This window comes from Pangasianodon hypophthalmus, chromosome 25, assembly GCF_027358585.1.
Source record: "Pangasianodon hypophthalmus isolate fPanHyp1 chromosome 25, fPanHyp1.pri, whole genome shotgun sequence".
NCBI classification, from domain to species: Eukaryota; Metazoa; Chordata; class Actinopteri; order Siluriformes; family Pangasiidae; genus Pangasianodon; species Pangasianodon hypophthalmus.
The window spans coordinates 6,635,636-6,657,620 of record NC_069734.1 but is presented as its reverse complement, the minus strand read 5'-3'; the positions used below and the strand labels follow the sequence as shown (position 1 = coordinate 6,657,620).

At 38.6% G+C, this 21,985-nt stretch overlaps 1 protein-coding gene across 2 annotated transcripts; it reads right to left on the bottom strand.

Annotated features, from left to right (window-relative positions):
- Positions 1-5,894: 5,894 nt before the first annotated feature.
- Positions 5,895-21,472, bottom strand: slc39a13 (solute carrier family 39 member 13). Of its 2 annotated transcripts, none has more exons than XM_026937793.3 (10): positions 21,315-21,472; positions 19,415-19,802; positions 15,794-15,901; positions 14,773-14,906; positions 10,773-10,901; positions 10,285-10,374; positions 8,753-8,803; positions 8,301-8,433; positions 7,512-7,611; positions 5,895-7,261 (listed from the first exon to the last, which is right to left on the bottom strand). In XM_026937793.3, exons 1-10 carry the CDS (start codon positions 21,357-21,359, stop codon positions 7,186-7,188), a joined length of 1,254 nt encoding a protein of 417 aa, XP_026793594.2. In that variant the 5' UTR covers positions 21,360-21,472; the 3' UTR covers positions 5,895-7,185. The 2 variants fall into 2 exon arrangements, with proteins under 2 accessions (XP_026793594.2, XP_026793596.2); XM_026937795.3 differs by having other exon boundaries at positions 19,415-19,783; positions 21,315-21,471.
- Positions 21,473-21,985: the final 513 nt, after the last annotated feature.

Here is a 21,985-nt window from a genome sequence, read left to right as displayed (position 1 = left end):
TTAGGAGTCCTTCTTGGAATCCCTTCTGATATAAAAATACTTTTGTAGGGTTTTTACATAGACCTCTTAAAGATTGTCGCTCGGAAACCTATAAAGGTTCTATGTAGGAAAAGGGATTCTACTTGGAAACCCTTAAGAGACTAAGAACTCTTAGAATACTCTTGAAAAATGGTTGTTCAAGTGTTCTTCAAGAGTGCATTGGACAATTAAGGGTTCTTAGTCTCCTAAGGGGTTCTATGTAACAGTGTTTTTATATCAGAATAGGTTTCAAGTAGAATCTGGAAGACTAACAACCTTTAATTTTCCAATGAACCCTCAATGAACCCTTGAAGAACCCTATTTTCTAAGACTTTAATCAGTGAAGACATGCCCAGCTACTAAGCGTTCCCTCTGCCAAAACATTTTTCCCTGTCTGTATTTGGTGATCTGGAATTGATCAAAGACATTCATATGGTATACTCTGAGGTATAGAAAATGTGCAGCTCATTCATCAATATTATTATTCCATTTTGTTTAACAAGCTGTATCATTGGTTAATTTGATTAACTTTCCCAAAATACCTAGAACACACTGCCAACCATTTTTATAAAGAACTAATGTAAAAATTACTGTTTACATATAACAATGTAATATTAATGGAAGTGGGTTCAATTTCTGTCAGATTTATAGCATTAAGATTAAAGTTAGCAAACTCTTATGTCTCACCTTGTTATGCTTTTGGTGTAGGGAACTTCCTGTCTGCATTTGGACCGGTCGCATCTGTATCACCACATTGACAAGGTCACATGATCACATGACTCCTTTTAATGGAGTATAAAATATGGGTTCTTTGGAGAGTTCCTGCTTCTTAAAGAGGTTCAACCTGATCCCTCTCTGAAAAGAAACACCTTTGTATATATACAAAGGTTAAAATCTTGAAAGGTTCCCCCAGAGGAACAAACTGAAGAAACTTTAAGGGGTCTAGATTTAACTTTTTTTTTAAAAGTGTATACTGCTTTTCTTAATCTGCTTTAATCTTCTGTACTTACTTTCAGCACTGAAGTCACAAAATTTCCCAAACCCATTGTGGCACTCTCTTGTGTTTGAGTCGGAATGAGGAAACGGGAGGCAGGGATGGGACAACTCAAAAGGGATTTTTATTCCTTTTTTCTGGAAGCGCTTTTCAGCACATTCTACTTTGCAGTCTCACCTGGAGACACACACCAGCATGAACACACACACACACACACACACACACACACACACACACACACACACACACACACACACACACACACACACACACAGTTCAGTTCTCTCTCCTCGTGTCTGTCACTCCCTGCTTTTATCACCTCCTTTGCATCACAGAACACTTATTAGTACAAACTACCCACAGGTGCACGCCCTGCTGACCCAATCATTGCCCCCGACTCCGCCCTCCACTCACAAACCGGTACAGAACAGGTTTCAGAACATGGAGAAAAAATGACATGCTGTTTGCTTTTGTAACTGTGCACCTCTTTTGCTCTTCTTCTCCTTCAGTTGTAGTCTATTTATGTCCTGCTGTCTGCTTTATTTCCACAGCTCATGTTCTCCATGTGCAAATTTAATAACTCTAATTATCCACCTTCCTTATTTTGTCTCAATTTAAGGCTTATCCATCAATCCGCTTCATGAGTCATCTACCATCCTGACAGCTCACTGCTCTTCACAACATAAATCCTTAAACAATCCTAGTTAGTTTGCTTATGTTTATTTTAAGGTGATTGCATATAATACTAAAACTACCAAATCCAGAACAACCACTTTCACTGGAAAGAGTAAAACACAGCATCCAAACACAACCTTTGTGGAAGCATTCATAAATGCACTGGAAATGCAGTTTAACTAATAACTAATAATATGAATAAGCTGTAACAATACACTATATGGCCAAAAGTGGACACGTGACCATCACATTCATATATATCCCAATATCCCATTTCAGATTTAGTCCCCCTTTGCTGTTGTAATAACCGCCACTCTTCTGGGAAGGCTTTCCACTAGATGTTGGAGCGTGGCTGTGGGGATTTGTGCTCATTCAGCCACAAGAGCATTAGTGAGGTCAGGCACTGATGTCAGACAAGAAGACAAGACAAGAAGGGGTGCAGTCAGCATTCCAATTCATCCCGAAGGTGTTCGGTGGGGTTGAGGTAAGGACTCTGTGCAGGCCACTCGAATTCCTCCACACCAACCTTGGCAAGCCATGGCTTCACGGAGCTTGGTTTGTGCACAGGGGCATTGTCACGCTGGAACATGTTTGTGCCTCTTAGTTCCAGTGAAGATAAAATTGTAATGCTACAGCATACAGAGACTTCCAATAGAATTATCTGCTTCCAACTTTGTGGCAACAGTTTGGGGAAGACCCACATATGGGTGTGATGGTCAGGTGTCCACAAACTTTTGGCCATATTGTGTATGTAGAATGTGATAAAAAAAAACAAAAAACAATGGGTTAAGCCGTGACATTAGAAGAAAAGTATTAGGTGGCTGAAAAACTTCTTTGGATAACTGCCTTACTGTCCAGAATGCATGTGTGTGTTTACATGCCCATTCTGCCAGTCATTTTATAGACAATCCCTCACATTCCCTTCACGCCTCATAAGTTCTCATAAGAGATTATTAAAAAGAAAAAAGGACAATGAGTGCACTTGTGACCATAAATCATTATGATTTTTGTTTATGGTGTTATAGAGTGCACTTTAAAATGATGTTGTGACAACCCTTGCTAATGTTAACTCTAGTTAGCATGTTAAATCTAGTTGAACCACCACTTTGTGTTCATGGGTGGGAGGAGGGAGCGGAGCGAAAATCATCCCCACCTACTTATACAATAGAGACATAATCTTGACAACTTTTGAGAAATCCTACCTAATGCACCTTTAACCATTGTATGGCGCACACTCCACATAATCTAATAATAAATGGATTATAAAATATGTTACACAAAGAAAACCATAAAATTGTTGATACAGTGAAGCTTTCTGTGAGGAGACGTTTATTTAACATTTATGGAAGGAGTCTCCAGTGTCAGTGCTTTGTAACTGGCAGAATGTTTTCTGCCACAGGAATGTCAAGACAGTGGACTTTTCAAATTCTCTGTAACATGATAAGCTGTGTTTTTTTTTGTCTTATTAAATTGAAGAGAGAAAAAGAGAAGCTAGTAAGGAATGATTGTTTATAGCTGCTATAACATAAGTGATAACAGGAACTAACGTGTAATGTTATGGACAGTCCACAACAATAAATGTAAGTATAAATGGATAAAAAAGTAGGATGTGTTTTTCTTTAATTAATAAAAAAGTAATTGTTGGCAAACTGCTGTAGTATAAGAGGAATCACTTTGTGAATTGCTGTTATCGGAAATTAATCAGCTGCAGGGTGGTAACAAATCACACCTTCATGTGGTTATAACAGCATGACCCGAAGTGTTTTATTCCATACATGTATTTGTTTTCTGAAATAAAGTCCCAAATATTTTGTACCGCAACATTGTGAAATTTAATATTGTCCCATTTCATACATAGTTTTCGCAAAAAACTCTGAAATTATAAAGCACTTCATAAGTTCAATCCTGAGCTCAACATGGTCTCGAACTTGAAAATTTTAACAATTCGCAAAGCTCAATTCATATAAGATGTTATGATGCATCAGTCTTTATATCTTTTATTCGCATAAAATTGAATGAAATACAATCATCGCTTTTTGTTTATTTGAATTTGCATGAATTTTTCATGAGATCATGTCGGTGTAAATGCATCTTAGATTTAACATTTAAGCTAAAACTCTTCCTACACCCTGATCCAAGCTGAACAGTACCCAAAAAGCAAATATGAAATAAAACATTAAGAGAAGAACAGAGGAAAAACTCCATATAAAGTCTTGAAACATAAGATCTCCACTAGCAGATCCACAATAGCTGGATTCCCAGAGGCAGCGTAGAATGATCGATGTGGGAGACGGTAATGTAGAAAGAAACTGATCATTTTAGACAGCAGTGAATGCAGTTAACTCTGCTGCCGGCTCTGAATGACTGCAATTAGACTGCTTTGTTAGACTGCAGCCCATCTTTGAAAGTTACAGGCAGTTTCCCCCAAACGCAGCAAGCCACTTCTGGGCAGCTGACAAAGGAAGGCAACCAGCCGGGGAGTCGTTATGGCAACCATCTCTTTGCCAAACAGACTGTGTCGAAATTGGACAAGTGTGAGCGCACGATCAATACCACCCTCTCACTTCCCATATGACAGTTCAGAGCCAGGCTGTGCAGGGAGAGAAATGCCACAGCACTACACCAATGCAGCACATTACTACAAGTTGGTAGTGTGTGTGTGAGTATGTGAGGACAGGTACACAAACACACAGGGCCAGGGCTGTTAATCCCCTCTAACAAGGCAGTAGCTTAAGGGGTTTCTTATACCCTGGTTTATTTGCATGAGGATGTTTTTTTTTTTTTTGATAGAGACTAAGAAGTATGTCTGTAAGTAATACTGGATAAGGATTAACACCAAATGCTGCAAAATTAATTATTGTATAATTCTTTGCCACAGCTCAGTATCATGAAGGTTGCAACGAAACTGGTATCTAGCTTATTAATATGAGAGGTCTTTGTGATTTGCAAATTTGCCAAAAGTTTGTAGACATCGGACCCTCACACCCATGTGTGGTTCTTCCCCAAACTGCGGTCATAAAGTTGGAAGCATGTAAGTATTTGGAATGTCTTTGTTTGCTGTAGCATACAATTTCCCTTCACTGGAACTAAGAGACCCAAACCTGTTCCAGCTTGACAATACCCCTGTGCACAAAGCAAGCTCCATGAACACAGCGTTTGCTAAGGTTGGTGTGGAAGAACTCTAGTGTCCTGCACAGAGCCCTGACCTCAACCCCACTGAACACCTTTGGGATGAACTGGGACACAGACTGCAGCCCAGGCCTCGTAGCCTGGGGAAATCCCCACAGCCACGCTCCAAAATCTAGTGGAAAGCCTTCCCAGAAGAGTGGCGGTTATTACAACAGCAGAGGGGGACTAAATCTGGAATGGGATGTTCAACAAGCACATATGGGTATGATGGTCAGGTGTCCACAAACTTTTGGCCAAATAGTCTATTACACAAGATCATGGAAATGTTTTAAAATTTTTTAGACATTGGAAGTGTAAAGTTCCAATTGACAATTTTTAAATATTTATGAGCCATAAGGTTTTGACCCTTAATAAGGTCAGAGCAGATGAAACTTTATGACTTTATTCATACTTCTGAGCAATACTTTGATTAAAACGTCATATTTCAATTTCCTGGCATGGGAATAACTAATAGTTTTATGATTAATATAAAATTATTTGTGCTAAAAAAGGTAGATAGAACCTTTTAATTCCTAAGTCTCAATTTCCTAGTTAGGTTAAATTTTAGGGGAATTAAAAACATTAAACACTCTTAATAAATTAATTTCCACTGTTCTTAAACTGATGGCGAGGGTTTTTTCCAGGTTTTCCGGTTTCATCCAACCACCCAAAAACATACTGGCGGGTGGCTTTGTGACTGTCAATTGCCCCTAAGTGTGAATGTGTGTGTGTATGGTGCCCTGTGATAGACTAGCATCCCATCTAGTGTGTTTTCCTGCCAAAAACCCAGTGTGTCTGGGACAGGATCCGGATTAACTGTGACCCTGACCTGGTCATAAAGCAGTGAAGATGAATGAATGAATGAATGAATGACCTTCCCCACCAGCTAAATCCCAATTTAACCCCTGAGTACATCTATACAATAAACTTCAAGTATATCAAGTTTTAATTCATCAGAAAGGCAAATGTGAAAAAATAAGTACACACAAATTGTAGATATTTTTTTGGGGGGAAAAGTATATTAACGAATAAAACTACAGACATTTCAGCTCTTTTATTTCAATAACAGTGTCGGGAGTGTTAAAAACTTCAGAAGTAAAACTTTGTTCATTCTCACACATGACCTTTCATATATAATAAATACCTTTTTTTTAAAAATATATACATTTATGTAACCATACTTTCAACTGATGACTGGCATTACTTTCAGTAACATTCTGTTTTACAGTGTGCAGTTTTTTTTTTCTCTTATTCATTCTTGGGAAACTTGTACAATGTGATTTCAAGCTTAAAAAAGGCCACATGTCCTGTAAGAAATATGTGATTAATCTCATTATAGAAACTTCATGTATGCTCTGTTAGCTTCAGTCAAGACATCTTAAAATCCAAAGGCCATAAGAGAAGGAATAAACTAGTAATGCATATGGCTAACACTAAGGCTCTAAAACACTAAGCGGCTAAATAGAATTTGCATTGTTGCATCTGCATTTATCCAGAGTTAAACCCAAGTGGTGTAGTGGAACATACAAAATTAGTGAAAAAATAACACTGTACAAAAAGTAAAGCAGCATGCTTAAATACACACAATTTAAAGTTGTATAATAATACTTGGAAAGGAAAAGTTAGTGCACCCGTTATGACTGTCTATGGGGAGTTCATGAATACATTATGCCTGTGGTGTCTGAGTGTGTGTGTGGGCTGCTTAACCATACATCCTACCATGAATACCCAAGGCTGCTCATTAAATTGAAGCATGAGATTGTGAGAATTGATAGGACAGCAGAAAATCAGGACAGTCTGCCAAGTACTAGAGCAACCAGGCTAACTAACAGTTTGGGAAATTTTGGAGCTAAGTAGTATACTCTTATTTCTATTATCAAAATGCATAGTTTTATGGGCATACTGCTAACAAACACCCATATTCTACAAGTCATGCAATGTTCAGCTAAATATTTGACAGGATTATATACAGTGACCCAACAGCCATTAATATGTTCACTGTATGTCTCTCTTTTTCCAATCATGTACTCACTGTAACAAGCCAATCATTGCAATTTGGTCTTTTTGTACCCTCCTTTTCCACCATTTGCGCTGGTGTTTGTCAGCTACATTTCTGATTCAAAGTGCCTGTGTATAGGTCCAAAACAAAAGAATTACACACATATACATATAACAACACACACAAACCTGATAGTCTGAACATCAGTCAGTCAGTCTCAAACTTTTTTAAAGCTTAAATAGTGGAGGGCATTGTCCATCAGTTCTCCAAACTGGCAGATGTCAGTCTTTCATTCAGAAAGTCTTTAAGTGAGAGCAGCCTTGTCCTCTGGCTAGTCCGCTATAGCAGAAAGCAGTGCCATGACTCCGACACCACAAAAGATCAACAGGATCTGTAGTAAAGAATGTCTGAGGAGATCAGAGTAAAAGGTTTGTGTTATATAGGTTATCTCTGGCCCTATTTCATTTCCATGATGTCTTGTCTTTAAACAGGTTGTAACAATAGCATGTCAAAAATACATACTGTTGTACACGCAAAATTTTAATATTAAGAGACAAACATGGGAAACTACAGCTGAAGATAATGTAATGTTTTTAAGGCATGCTTCTCTGCAGAATTAAAATCTTTATTGTGAAGTGGCCCAGATGGGTCTAATACCTGAAGTTAGTCTCCTCCAGAAGATCAGGCACCACACTGACCAATGCAATGTAGAGAAAGCCTCCAGAGCTGAAGGGCAGGATCCAGGCTGTGGCATTTTCTTCAGGAGAGAAAAGCAAGAAATAATACACATAAGACCACTACAGTGTCGCACTGTTGAGAACACCTAAAGCAGAGGCAGTCAAATGGTTAAACATGGTCTGGATGCGGACCCAGCAAAGAATTCCACCCGATCGACCTAAAGACCTGTGGATCGACCTGTCTCAAGACAGGAAGCCCATGGGACACGACAATAAAGTCACAGAAGCAGGCATTTATTTATTTATTTTTTTAACTTTCTTGCAGACGGGAGCGATCAGTCAGATATTAAGCTCACTGGACAAAGAAAGGCCACGTTTATTAATACGAGAGCTTAGCCTATACAGTGCTTGCATGGCGTTGCATGATGCATAGGCTACTTTCATTCATGCATCATCTGTAACTGCATTATCCTGCTCAGGGTCATTGTGGTTTAGATTAATATTTGGTTTAAACTTTGACAAATAGAACCAAGTTTGTTTGAAGAATTCCTTCAACAGTGGGTGGCAGTAAAATAATAAAAAAAACACAAAAAATAATGGCTGTTTAGTTTTATAAAAGTCAACCATTGCAGCTTCTGTAGCTTATTTTATTAATATCTTAGCTTATGAGGAAACCATAATCGCAACATGATGCCTTATTTAAATTGAATAATAAATGCTGTATGGAGACTATTATCTTGTGTGTTATGTGCATCATGTGGTGTCTCACCTGCACCCTGCTGTGAATGAGCAGAAAGAGCAAAACATGCCCCCAGAACTCCACCCAGTGCCGTGGATAACTGCATGCGTGCTGCACTCCAGCGATCAAACCCAGCACGCAGCAGAATAGCAAAATCTCCCACCTTCACACACAAACACAAAGAGCTTCACTATACAGTTCTCCAAGGTATTAAAACCTACACTACCTTTACTTAGCAATGCCTATAAGAGGCATCACAACAAAAGCTAGTCCTTAAAAGCTAGTCCTCACATGCCCACAACGCTGAGAGAAAATTTTCAAACAATGACTCCCAAGTGCCTAATCATTGAATTAATATTGATTCATTTTAATGAAGTGCACTGCCACAAAGAATGATGGTGTGGTGCTGCTACGCCTCTGAGCACTGAGCCCTGCATTTCAAGTGCACTTATCAAAAGAGAGACAGAAAGAGAGAGACTCACCTCATGGGGGATTTCATGCAGCAGGATTGCAAAGGTTGTCAGAAAGCCAACCTGTCAGAGAAGAGGAAAAAACTCATCAGCTCTGATACACCTTAAAACACATGAATAGAGACATGCTCTAACAAATCTCTGTCCACTGGTTAGTCTATAGTCTTTATTTAAAAAAAAAAAAAAAAAAAACTATTGGTGTTGCATGACATAGTCCTCTTCAGAATTATTGGCACCCTTCAAGAAAATGAGTAAAAATGAGTGACATTAGGTTTGTACATATGGAGATGCTGTACAGTTTTATTCTCACACAACTTTTCAAAATGTTTAATTTTCTTGTACTAAATGTACTTAGTTTTCTTTCTTAGTCCTTTTTTTCCATAGCTTTTCTCAAAATTATCAGCATTCCCCTTTCAGTATATAAAAGAAAATAGATACATAAATAAAAAATAAAATAGATAATAAATGAATAAATAAAGTCCCTGGGTGCAATTAATAATAATAATAATAATAATAATAATAATAATAATAATAATAATAATAATAACAATAACAATAATAATAATAATGATGATGATGATGATAAAGAATGAAAAAAAAAGGGGGGGGGTAATAATTCATTCTGGGGCTTAAAAAATGTAATAATTCAAATTCTGGAGATGACCATCATCAACTGAAAGCCCATATTACATTTAGCAAAAACTAGAATATAGACATATAAATTTTCATTAAGAGCACTCTTGCCTGTTCAGTACACAAAATAAGAGTATGTGTGAGTATCTGAGAGGAAATAAACTGGATGTCACACTCTCAAACTCCCACAGCAGACAAGCTGTGAGCCTTATGGTTCTCCACCTGGACATTTCCTACATGCAGCTATCCTATTAATACTACACAACCAACGCAAAGAGCACAGCACCCTTTTACAGTAATCTCCTATTCTCTAATCTTCACGTACACAAGATTAACAAATATAGAATATATCTGTCAGACATCTACTGCCATCTAACACAGTAGACGTGTTAAAGACTGTTCAGAAGAATGCAGCTTTAACAGCAAGGCTTCATGTTCTTTGGAAGAGGTGGGATCTGGCCTTTGCACTTCCAAACTGATAGTGAGCCAGGACAGACATAGGACATGTGGAAGTGGCCAAGTTAAAGTGGGAAACAAGAGGACTGCTCTTTCAGTATGGGATGTGTCTTAGACTACACCCAATATGACCGTCCTTTAATTCTCAATTTATCAAATTATCAGTTTTGGAACACCAAAAAGTGCACATTCCTCTTTCTGAACTATAGCAGCTCATTCACTTGTACATATTATCAAGCATGTCAACATCTAATAAGGGCTGGAACATGTCAGTCAATCTTGATGACATTCAAATGGCTTAATAATGTAGCAGAAATTAGCATTAGCGGAATCTTGACAAAAACTGGAACATGGCTTCTTAATTACAGTGGACCTAATGTGTTCAAGCGGCTCACAGTAGGTATTAATGAGTCCAAACGAGCGTCAGTGTGACACTAATCTCTCAGCTCTCCTACCTTCCTGCTGACTAGGAAGCTCCCTGCTACTGCCAAGCCGTGGGTGAAGTTGTCGATGCAGTTGGCCAGAAGGTTCAGATAGCCACTCGTCTGGAAAAAATTAGTTAATTCATTAATTAAATAAAACAAACAAATTCATTGGCAAAGGTATTACAACACAAGTTTTTAAAAAAAAAACTTTACAATGAACAGCAAAAAAAAAAAAAAAATTAATTACATGACTAGTGAAATAAGCAATTCTTTTTTGAAATAAGAAAAAACAACTTTTTTGAACAAAGCACTTCAAGGTTCAGTTAAAATATTGTTCATTTGTATTTGGAAGGGATGTGTAGTTTATGTGATGTTTGTGCATTTTAGCCTCCAACAAAAGGAATGTTGCTTTTTATCTTCTACAAAATTCATGTGAAAATCCTTAACTTCCCTCAGGAATGTCCTAAGAGTAAACATTTGGCACTTTGTATCTCCACTAACCACAAGTTCCAACTAACCTTTATCTTCTCTCGTCCAGGCTGTGAGCTGATCTCAGTCGCTGGCTTGGAGTTGGAATTGTTATTGGAGCAGCTGCCGTTTATTTCTGAAGATGTAAAACAGTCACACTGGCAATCTGCTGAAGAGGACTAAAATTGAGGGGAAGAAAGAGACAGTTATGAGAATAACACTGAATTTTGAGGAATTCAGTATGAATGGGTGATGGCCATTCAATGCAATTCAAAGTCACAATAATGCAAAGGTTTCAATTTAAAAAATGCAGTTTGGTCATTTTTTTTGCTCCAAAACACCTATTGAATTTGGAAATTAACTGGCCAGTATGGCCAACTCCGGTGTGTTTGAGCAGCTAAATCACAGAACAATAGGTGACACTTGTCCCCCAGGAATGGAACTGTAGAGCCTTGAAGATGTTAAATGATAACGATCACATTAGGAGTCATGGCATAAATCCAGATCATCCCAAAGACTTCACAAACTTTCTCACAATTGTAAAGGAGAAGTGAGAAACCGACATGACAGAACTGTTGAAATTTTAAACCATGAGAACCAAAAGAAGATTTTTTTCCCCACATTTCAAGCTTTCATAAGCCAAAATGACATCTGCTTCCCTCTGCTTGTGAGATCATACATTACTCAAATCTAGGAAGGAGCAACAGGTTCTTTGGTGAATTTAACAAAATCCTAGCGTGTGCCCAAGGGCATATTTTGTCTCAAAAGAAAAAAGAAAAAAAAAAAAAAAAACAGAAAGAAAAAAGAAAAAAAAGATCAGTTAAGTCCAAAGTGCTAATTTAGCATTTTCAAGTAGACACAAAAAGAAAACTTTCCTCTGATGGTGGAGGCCACAAACTGTTCTCTTTTTTCTCTAGAAAAAATAGAGATCATTTAAATGTGCCTGAATGTTGTCAGTCTGGAACCAAGCAACTGAGATTTCCCTGTAAACACTGACGTGTTGGGTCTGAGAATTTCAGAGGCCACTGGATTTTTCGACTCAGTGGAACGGCAAAATTAGATGTTTCCTCTCTGGTGGGGTTTTGCTCTCTCTTGCCTGTGGTTGCTGAGCTGCTCTACTGACTTCAGACGACTTTTGCGTCTGCTGGTACAGGACTGGCTGCAGCTGCTTCCTGTTGGACTCTATTTATAACCAGCTTCACAGCCTTGGTTGTCAATCTACCTCACTGGTCTTGCCTGGGCACACAGCACCACATGACCTTCAGTTCTCAAACAGCAATTTAAAACAAAAGCAGCACAGAAATGATTAAAAAAAATGCTTGATTAGGATGCCCATATGCCAGAAAAACCATCAGGGCCAGAAGACTGCAGTTTCAGTGAAATTCTCTGAATCCACTTTTCTTCCTGCTTGTGATAAAGCTTTGAATCCTCATTCTGCCCTGATAACCAATGCAAATCCAACATGAAAAGGCAGCCAAGAAAAAAAGGTATATTAAATATAGAGGGAAGGGAGAGAAGATGCATGAGCAAAGCAGAAGGAACAAATATTAGAGAGCATGGGAGTCTAATTCTTTGATCTTGGACGTTTGGCAAGGAAATAAATAATCCAGTCTTTCTTTACTGCTCTGCAGGAGCTATAAAACAGGGTAAATATTGACCTGGGCCTGATGCAATGCCCTGAAAGTAAAACTCCAAAAAAGGGACTTTCGGTAGCCTCTGAACACCATGGAAGTTTGTCTAGATTTGGGAATGGTACATAAACAGATATAGAAACATTTTCAGACATGAGCATACAGCACATGCTTCAAGAGCTTCACACAATCACTTGTTGCATTAATTATCCAATTCAACCTGCCTTCTTTCTCAGGTTTCAAACCAGCTGACATCAGATGAAAAGAAAAGTTAACACAAAAAAAAAAGGAATGCAGTGTCTTCATGTCACTTACACAGCAGTATTAAATAGGAAATGCAAATATTTCTCTGCATAATTATTGATATATGAACAAACTCAGAAGTGTTTAAGATTTTAGATTAGGTCTTAGAACAACTTCAAAACAGGGTTGCAGATGATTTAAAGCTCTGATATGTTGAAATACATTTCTTGGTGCTTCAGAGACCATTTTACAACAGTTTTGCAAAAATACTTTGGCTTACAAAGTAATTGTTTTTACAGAAGAGCATCTGCAGTTTACTTGAGTTTCATTCTCACTGAGATTAACTCCCAAATTATGTGAGGCTTATGTCTTGTTATTATAGCCTACAACTCGAGCCAGTCAGCACAGCTAATGAAAACAATAGGTGTTTTTTTTTTTTTTTTTTTTTTTAAATTGGCTACAGCATAGGTGGATGTCGATGAACTCGGTTATTCCCAAAGGCATACCATTTTTAATTGGAGCATCCAATTGTAGTGGACTGAACCAGCCAGTGGAGAATTAGAAAAGCTGAGGGTTCATGGAAACAATGCAAACCAAAATCAACTGTCTGCTCAATCATGATTGGCACTTCACAATTCAAAGACTTCACATGACTGGAAACAAGAGAGTGACTGTGCTGGACATCACTGATGCAGAAGACATTCAGGGGCATCACCCCTGAGGCCTTAGAAACTTGGATAGAAATAGACTGGTTGAGCAAAAACTATTTTGTAATGGTAACTGGCAAGAGTGCATTACATTCTTCCTCCCCTTTTTGGGGATGGTTTATAATGGTTTACAGTGCAGTTCACAGCATTACAATTAAAGTGTAGCTATAGTCCCCTATGTCTTCTAGGTGGATAAAAAGGTTTCTATCTAGTAAATGTCTGTGTGCGGATTCTGGCAGAAAAAAGAAGGCAAAATAATCAACAAGACAGTTTGAAATTTATGTTTTGGCTTGATCCGCTAGATTTCCAGACCCCGATGTGAAGAAGGCTTTGTATTACATCTGGTAAAGTTAGACAGACATGGCAAGAAAAATAGAGGCTAATATTACAAGTGAAAGAATCTAATCAGCTCTTCAGAAAATATCAAGAGAGGGTGGAGGCAGTTATTTAAGAGCAAACAGTGAGCATACGTTATTACAGAATATATCACATTCAGAAAGACAGATGTAAACTTTTGAACTGATAATTTTCCTCAATGGGTGAATTATTCTTAACTTTAAAAAAATATGGAATTCCTCTTCAAGACCCACTGAAGTGTATATACCACACATTGCTTTAGCATGTGCTCCTACTAAGCCAGTCCCGTACACACACGGTGGAAGGCTGTTTATTAGATAGTGAGCAGTGGTCTTTACTGATATGGTGCCATCATGAGGTTCAGAAATATGTTGCACAATCCCAACTCTAACATGATTGTGCAAGTATGGACACAGATTATAAACCAAAACAACAAAAATCAGGCAGAACAGAAATGTACTAGGGAACAATTTAACTATTGTCCATAACAAGGATCATTTCATGAGGTTGCTGATGCAATATTCCTGAAATTAAACACCAACAAACTCCAGGTCATTTGATCGCCATTTTGGAGCGCAACATGAAGCAGAGTTGTTTATTTTCCAATAACAGCATTTCCCCAAGTATTTTAGTCCTCTTACACCACAGTGATCTGCCAAGAATTACGTTTTTATTAATTAAAGTGTGTCACATAATATGTTTTATCAGTTTATAGTAACATTTAATGTTATGGAACACCTGAAAGATAAGTTATAACCTAAGTGTTAACAGGAACTAAGAGTTATAACAGTCATGTACCCGAGAAACCAGAAAGTGCAAAATCCTCTGTCCACTCTCCAATGGTAGAAAAATTACCAAGCACTGACACTGGAGACTCCTTCCATAAATGTTAAAATAAACTTCTCATTACACAAAGCTTCAAAATATCAACCATTATACATTTCGTTATTCGTTACACAACAACACATTTTAAATCTGTTTATTATTATCCTTACAATATATGAGAGTGTGCCATAGACATCAACACCTTCTGACCGATCAGATTTGAGAATTCAACAGCATTGGAATATTATTTTTTAACTGTGTAGTATTATTGTACATGGAAGACTTACATTGTTTGCATGGTTTACGGCGCTGTTGTCTGAAGCACCGTCCTCATCTGGAAACATCTTCTCCAGCAGCAGGAAGGACAACAGTCCCATAACCACCCACAAGCCTTGGGTACGGTAGTGTTTCTCACTCGTGTCTAACCAACCCAAAAAAAAAGAACAGATAAAGTGATTAGGTACATGTGTAGCTGAGGTGAGATGGTGAGACATGGGCTACATGACGATATAATGCCAATACCATCATAAATTATCTTACAATAGCGCAACTATACAATAGACACATATATATATATATATATATATATATATATATATATATATATATATATATATATATATATATATATATATATATATATATATACACATATACACACGCACACACACACACACACACACATGTACCAACTCGGCAACCAATGACACAAATCAAAGAAACAAATACTAAATAAGGTAAGGAGAACCAAAAACACTATTTTTTAGATAATCAGCATAAAACGGATCTATAAAACCTTGTTGTAGTTTTGCACCTATTCTGTTATTGTTATTCTGATGCTGTCCTTCTGCACCTTGGATTTTTTGCACCTTTCCACTGTGTTAATTGTTAATTCATTGTTGAACATTATACCATTCTTTAGTACTTGTGTCTTTTGCTGCTGTAGCACCCAATTTTCCCCTTGGGCATCAATAAAGTAATATTGAGCTATTTATCTGTCTATTAAAAAGTGTTCCTGAACTGTCTGGAAAGCCTGGCAGATAAAACACCAGTAAAACCAGAGTATCACTCTTACATGGGTTTAATAATAGCCCCTTCATGAATAAACCTTTTATAATAAGGCACAACAAAAGACATCCATGTGAATGAAAGATGAAAGAACAGGTGGATGAATAGATGAATTTCAAAACCATGTCTGGGTGGAGAAAAAGCAGGACATCAGATGAATGCAAACGAACACAAAGCAAGAGCTTGAATCTAAGTAACCAGGGTCATAAATAATAGAAAAAAAAGAGAGCATTTATTTACTATTGCTGGATGTGTGAGCCCAGGCTTCAGGGAGGAGGTGGAGGAACACATCGCCGAGGAGACCTCCAATTGCAAAACTCAGCAGCTTCTTTAGGTTTTGGCAGCCAGCTGCAGAAAGAATATGAGTCACTGTTAGTGTTAAGCCAAAAGGTTCATTCTTTCACACATTCTTACCAACAACATTAAGCAGCTTGAGTTGTTTAATGTAGTCTTAACAGATAAAAAAAAAAATCAAGATAGAGAGGATGACCACAAACATGTTATTATGCACTTAAGAATTTGATCCTGATAAGATCACTGTGACTACTGCCTAAAACAACATTAGTTCTGTTGCAGTTTAATGTCGAGTGCAAAAGTGTGTACACCTACAAGACATAGACTTTCCTCAAATCAGGTCTGGAGACCGAAAGGCATGACAAAAGACTGACCAACAATTCTTCACAATGAAGAAAGAAAAGAAAGAAAAAAAAAAAACCTTGTGTTTTCAATTGTTGTGTTTCTGGATACATCCACAAAAAGCATAACTTTTTTCCCAATTCTAAAACCATGAGGGATGCAAACTTTTGCCCGTGTCCATAATGTCAACTGACAAAAACATTCTTTCTAAAAAGTCTGCACTAATCAAGTTCAGGGATTGTGCCATGTTCTTGTAAAAAAAAAAAAAAAAAACACTAGTTTTTCCTGACAATTAAGCTTTCATTGCACAGTTCTGCTGCTCTTTTTAAAGGTCAGTAACCTTGTCATAAAAATGTGATGCAATAGGAAGGCTATATTAGTGCAGAGAATAAGAAAATCTCTCCAGACAAACTCTGTGCCATTGGTCTTACTTTGGTCAGTGTATATTCTTTTGCCATTCACTTTATTAGAAATACCTGTAACCCTGCACATTTGTGCAGTTTTCTAATTGGCCAATCATGAGGCAGCAGCGCAATGCATAAAATCATGCAGATACAGGTCAAGAGTTTCAGTTCACATCAAACATCAGAATGGAGATCTCAGTGACTTTAACCGTGGCATGGTTGTTGGTGCCGGATGGGCTGGTTTGAGTATTTTAGAAACTGCTGATCTCTGGGGAATTTCACACAGAAGAGTCTCTAGAGTTTACACAGAATGGTGCAAAAAACAAAAAACCTTGAGTGAGTGGCAGTTCTGTGGGTAGAAACACCTTGTCGATAAGAGAGGTCAGAGGAAAATTGCCAGATTTGAGCTGCCAGGAAGGATATAGTAACTAGTAATATAGTAACTATAGTAAATCACTTGCTTAATATTCACTCTTTGCAACGGGAATATGAGGCTATCATGGGCACAGGCTCACCCAAACCAGACAGTTGAAAAAGAAATAAAATAAAATAAAATAAATAAATCTCCTGGTCTTTTTCCAGTCTTTACTGTGCCCATGGGTGAGTCTGTGCCCATGATAGCCTCAGATTCCTGTTCTTGGCTGACAGGAGTGGAACCTGATGTGGTCTTCTGCTGTTGTAGCCCATCCACCTCAAGGTTTGTGTTGTGCATGCTGAGTCTTTTCTGCTCACCATGGTTGTAAAGAGTTTATCTGAGTTTCTATAAACTTTCTGTCAGTTCAGACCAGTCTGGTTTTTTTGTTTTTCACACCATTCTGTGTAAATTCTGGAGGCTGTTGTGTGTGTAAATCCCAGGAGATCAGCAGTTTCTGAAATATTCAAACCAGCCGATCTGGCACCAACAACCATGCCTGAACCATGTCATTGAGATCACAATTTTTCCCCATCCTGATGTCTGATGTGAACATTAACTGAAACTCTTGACCTGTATCTGCATGTGTTCATGCATTGTGCTGCTGCCACCTGATTGGCTGATTAGATAACTGCATGAATGTGCAAGTGTACAGGTTTTCCTAATAATGTGGACAGTTAGTGTATGTACTCTCACATACTTCTTTATACCTGCACAAGAACTCTGATAGATGGGAGAGCCATGTTAAATTAATTGCTTTTGTCAGGGCCATGCAAACAAGGGGATACTTATCCGAAAAGTATTCTTTTGTATTTACATTTATGGCATTTGTCAGATGCCCTTACAAAAGTGCTTTGAAGTCTATTAAAAATACATTCTGATACTGGCTCACTAGGTCACAAACTAGGAATATCATCAGTCCAAAAACTCACCTTGGAGAGGAAACAGACAAGCGCTCAGACAATACAATTTTTTAATTTTTTTTTTGGTAAGTGCTAATTTAAGTACTTTATGAAGAGGTAAGTCTTTAGACATCGTTTGGAGACTGCCAGTGACTCAGCTGTTCGGACATCTAAGGGAAGTTCATTCCACCACCTTGGTGCCAGAACAGAGAAGAGTCTCGATGCATGCCTTCCTTGCACCCTGACAGATGGTGGGACCAGTCGAGCAGTGCTAGAGGATCGGACGGAACGTGGTGCCGATGCGAGTGATGTGATAAGTGCTTTGAGATAAGTGGATGCTGGTCCGTTTTTGGCCAGCATCTGTAGTATGCAGAAAAATCACAATATTCTATCACCTATTGCTACACATTTTTTTTTTGGTGCAACAGGATTAGGAAGCTAAATCTGTTACTTGTGCCATCTTTCATCCCCTGCAGCACAGGGCACACCCAATGCACCATAATTAACAGGGCTTTAACCAAACTCCAACCCACTGCATTCTGCTTGAACAGGTCAAACTCAGATGTTCCGCTTGACTCATACCATTTCCTCCCTGGAACCAGACTGGGAAAGTATATTTATACCCCTTCAATCAAAAGCAACTATCTCAAAAAAGCAACAGAGAAGCGAGGCCACTCCTGGAGTGATTGCTTTATGACTTCTTGAGCATTTTCTTATGAACGCCTAGCACAATTGGATATTCGGACAAGTCTTGACAGGTGTGGAAAGAATTGCTTAAGGGCTCTGCTCAAAATATTTTCCGACTGAGTTCAGCTTTCGTTAAGAGGACTGTCATCCATGGCTGCATCTGGCCACATCACAGCATAACTCTGTATTGCCACTCAACTATTCTGAACTCACAGAATTACATATACTGCTACAATGAAACGTCTGGCTGCACAAGTTAAAACTTAGCTCAGGGTTGCACACATATGTCAAATAACTATTCTTCCTACAAATTATGAGAAATACTGGTAGTTCAGTAACTACTGAAACTCAGACCCAGGCTTAGTTCAGGCCAGAAAATGTGCTGCAAAGTTGTTTAGGAGCCAGGAGTGTGTTTAGGAGTTGACGCCCATAATAATCCAGTGTAATACATTGAACTCTAGAATAATAAAGACACTTGTTCTTTTACTGTGGAATAGTTTCCAGTTATTAAATGTTCCAGCATTTGAGAGATATGCATAAATAACACTTTGCACAGTGGAAAAGACACAGACCATTTAGATCATTCATAGCCCTAATGATGAAATACTGTTCTTGTAAACATTAACTGTTTCTTATACTAGGCTCTCTGAGGGTTTCATGCTTCATTGTGAGGCTTCATCCTCTCTTTAAGCTTGCAACAGTTACAATCTTGACCCACTCTGAGTGGAACGCACAATGTTCAGGATCATTTTTCTTCCAAGTCGGAGATGTGACACTAGAACCCTCACTAGAACAGAACAATAATACAGGTGTGTCTTACCCTCAGTTTTCAGTGCTGCTCCTGCCTCAATAGGGATCACCAGGAGGGGAAAGATTCCACTGAGACCCACAGCAATAGAGCCCATAAGGGAGCAGAACCAAACATCTGTGCCCTCTCTGGACAGCATATTGGTGAGGCTGTGGAAGCCCAGCAACTCCTCGGCGCACCAGGTACCTGGGCCGGCAGCGCCCGCCGTCGCATGAGCCAGTGCCGTCTGAGCAACTTTCTTCCCACTGGAAGAGGACGTAGAGGTGACAGCCAGCAAGGCGGCACCGACCAGAAGAGCAGCCAGAGCCCAAACGGGCCTCCCGGGGCCGACGCTCATGAGGCCAGACTTCTGTAGAGTGCTCCTGATCAGCATGCAGCGTGCTGCAATGCAGAAAGGAATCTTCACACACAAAAATTGATATGACAGAAAAGAAGGGGAGTTAGATTGGTTTGAATGCTTTACAGAGAAATGCTTTCATTTCTGAAATAAAACATGCATTCCTTCCATTAAGCTGACTTTTAACAGCTGTACATATACATATAATCATTACAGCAAAACATCTTTATTATTTAGTTGCTGCATCTTGTATCATTGCCACAAAAGAATCAGAAGATATTTTGATATATATTTTGATGCACAAACTGGCAAATAAGTAATAATAAATGCTTAAAATCTGGCCATCCGAATGTATTTAAGAAACTAGAGATATACTGATCCTGGGTGTTGCTGTCAGGAACAAAATCAGCCTGAAAGACTGAACTAAACTGTTATCAGATCACATTTGGAAAACTGTCCAAACTGATCCACTGGAATAATTCATGTGGTAAATGTATTATATTGGGGGATAGGACACAAATTTTGGACATGAACACAGGAAGAATTCATGCCTCCATTGCACCTCTGATGTCTTGCATTATTTAGAAACAAAAGCATACAGAATCTAGGCTTGGTTACTGTGAAGAGATCAGTACTGGATCAGAATCTGGTATCAGACTATACTTAGATAAAAAAAAAAAATTGTATTGAAAATGGAAAATATTGGCTTGGTACATACCTACTACAGACACTAAAACATGTACAGAAACTTTGCTTTTCTCATATTTCCATAGTATGTATTGCGCTTTTATTTCTCCACATTGTGATATTTTATTGTTATTGGTAGTATTTGTAAGCCTAGGACAAAATACAAGAAGTGGAAAAAACGCCATAACGCAGAACAGTGGCAAGCTGTTTACAATGTGCGCATGCGCACTCGATCCCAGAAGTATATGAAGTTTTAGGCTGATCCAACTCCGGCCTCCACATGGATGGACCTTCATGGAGTTCGTCTCATCTTTAACACGCAATACATGAATAATATTACACACAGCCTAATTAGGTTGGAGAGCTGTACAAACAATGCAAAGTAGTTCTGTGGCTCTGGTACAGAATGAGCGTTGAGGTAAAGCTGCAGAGTAGTGGATGAAGTCAGTGTTGTACTGGAAGTCAGTTACATTCTGAAGTCAATGTTCAAACCGTGAATGGGATTCAGGAATATCTAGCTAACTTTAGATGCAACATAAGCTAGACAAAGTGCCAAAGTGCCAAACTGCACGCTGCAGAGTGTTTAGTGCCAAACTACAGCTATATTTTCCAGCCTTTGGGGGCTTCGGATGCTTGAAATGCTTGGCGACAGACATCAGTTTGACTTCCGCAAATTAAAATGCTCAAGTCTATAAATTCTGCATTTCTGTTTACGGTCGCATTTAAAACTGTTCAGAAATAGCAGCTCCTTCAGTAAACAAACTCTCTTAAAGGACTCAAACTATCTCCTCAGCGTTGTAAGTCTGAAAAAAAAAATATGCTAGTTGTTGCTTTTTAGCAATGATGTGCAAATAATCATTTTGAAAAAGCAGTTTTTTCTTATCTTACCCTGCTGAGATTGCTGAAATGTTTGCTCCGGCTTGTCCCTGCCATCCAGTGCGGTTGAGTCACAGCCAGAAGTGAGGAGGACGCGAGACAGCGCTAACTGTCTGCTTGATTATCCTACCCCAAGCCACGTCTCACCGACCGGAAGTCACGTCCTACAAACCGGAAAATCTCTGTAAGACTACAGAATGGGCGGCGCATGGAATGATGGAGGTATTTCCGGCTCCAGAGTGGAAACCCTTTGGATAAAGAGTCCATTCAAGAGACTGAGAGGCCAACCAGACACCAAACATCTGGATTCATCATTATCATGTGTTTACAAAACTGTTTCTCCAGCTGTGCTGTTTCATAATTTTAGGTCAAGTCTGCAGATAAAATGCCTTCCACTCCCACTGTATATATTAAAGTAGCTGCTAATCCTGAGCATAGCACTCACAGGCTTGAGATATCTTCATAGTATAATAGGCTTTGAAACTTTTCAGGTCAGTTGGACCCTCTGGTTACTCATAAATAGTCATTCATTCAGTAACTGATTTATCCTGGTCAGGATCAGGATCCTATCCCAGGTGGATCTGAAGTCTATGCCAGGAACACTGGGCATGAGGCAGGAATACACCCGGAATGGGATGCCACTTCATCACAGGGCAGCATGTGCATACACATTCATTCATTCA

Excerpts from the sequence above, each read along its gene's own strand:
- slc39a13 (XM_026937793.3), bottom strand. The coding sequence starts at position 21,359 with ATGGCAGGGACAAGCCGGAGCAAACATTTCAGCAATCTCAGCAGG. Across the intron at positions 15,902-19,414 it reads AGCAGCACTGAAAACTGAGG|CTGGCTGCCAAAACCTAAAG; the intron begins GTAAGACACACC and ends TTCTTTCTGCAG. Across the intron at positions 8,434-8,752 it reads TGCATGAAATCCCCCATGAG|GTGGGAGATTTTGCTATTCT; the intron begins GTGAGTCTCTCT and ends TTGTGTGTGAAG.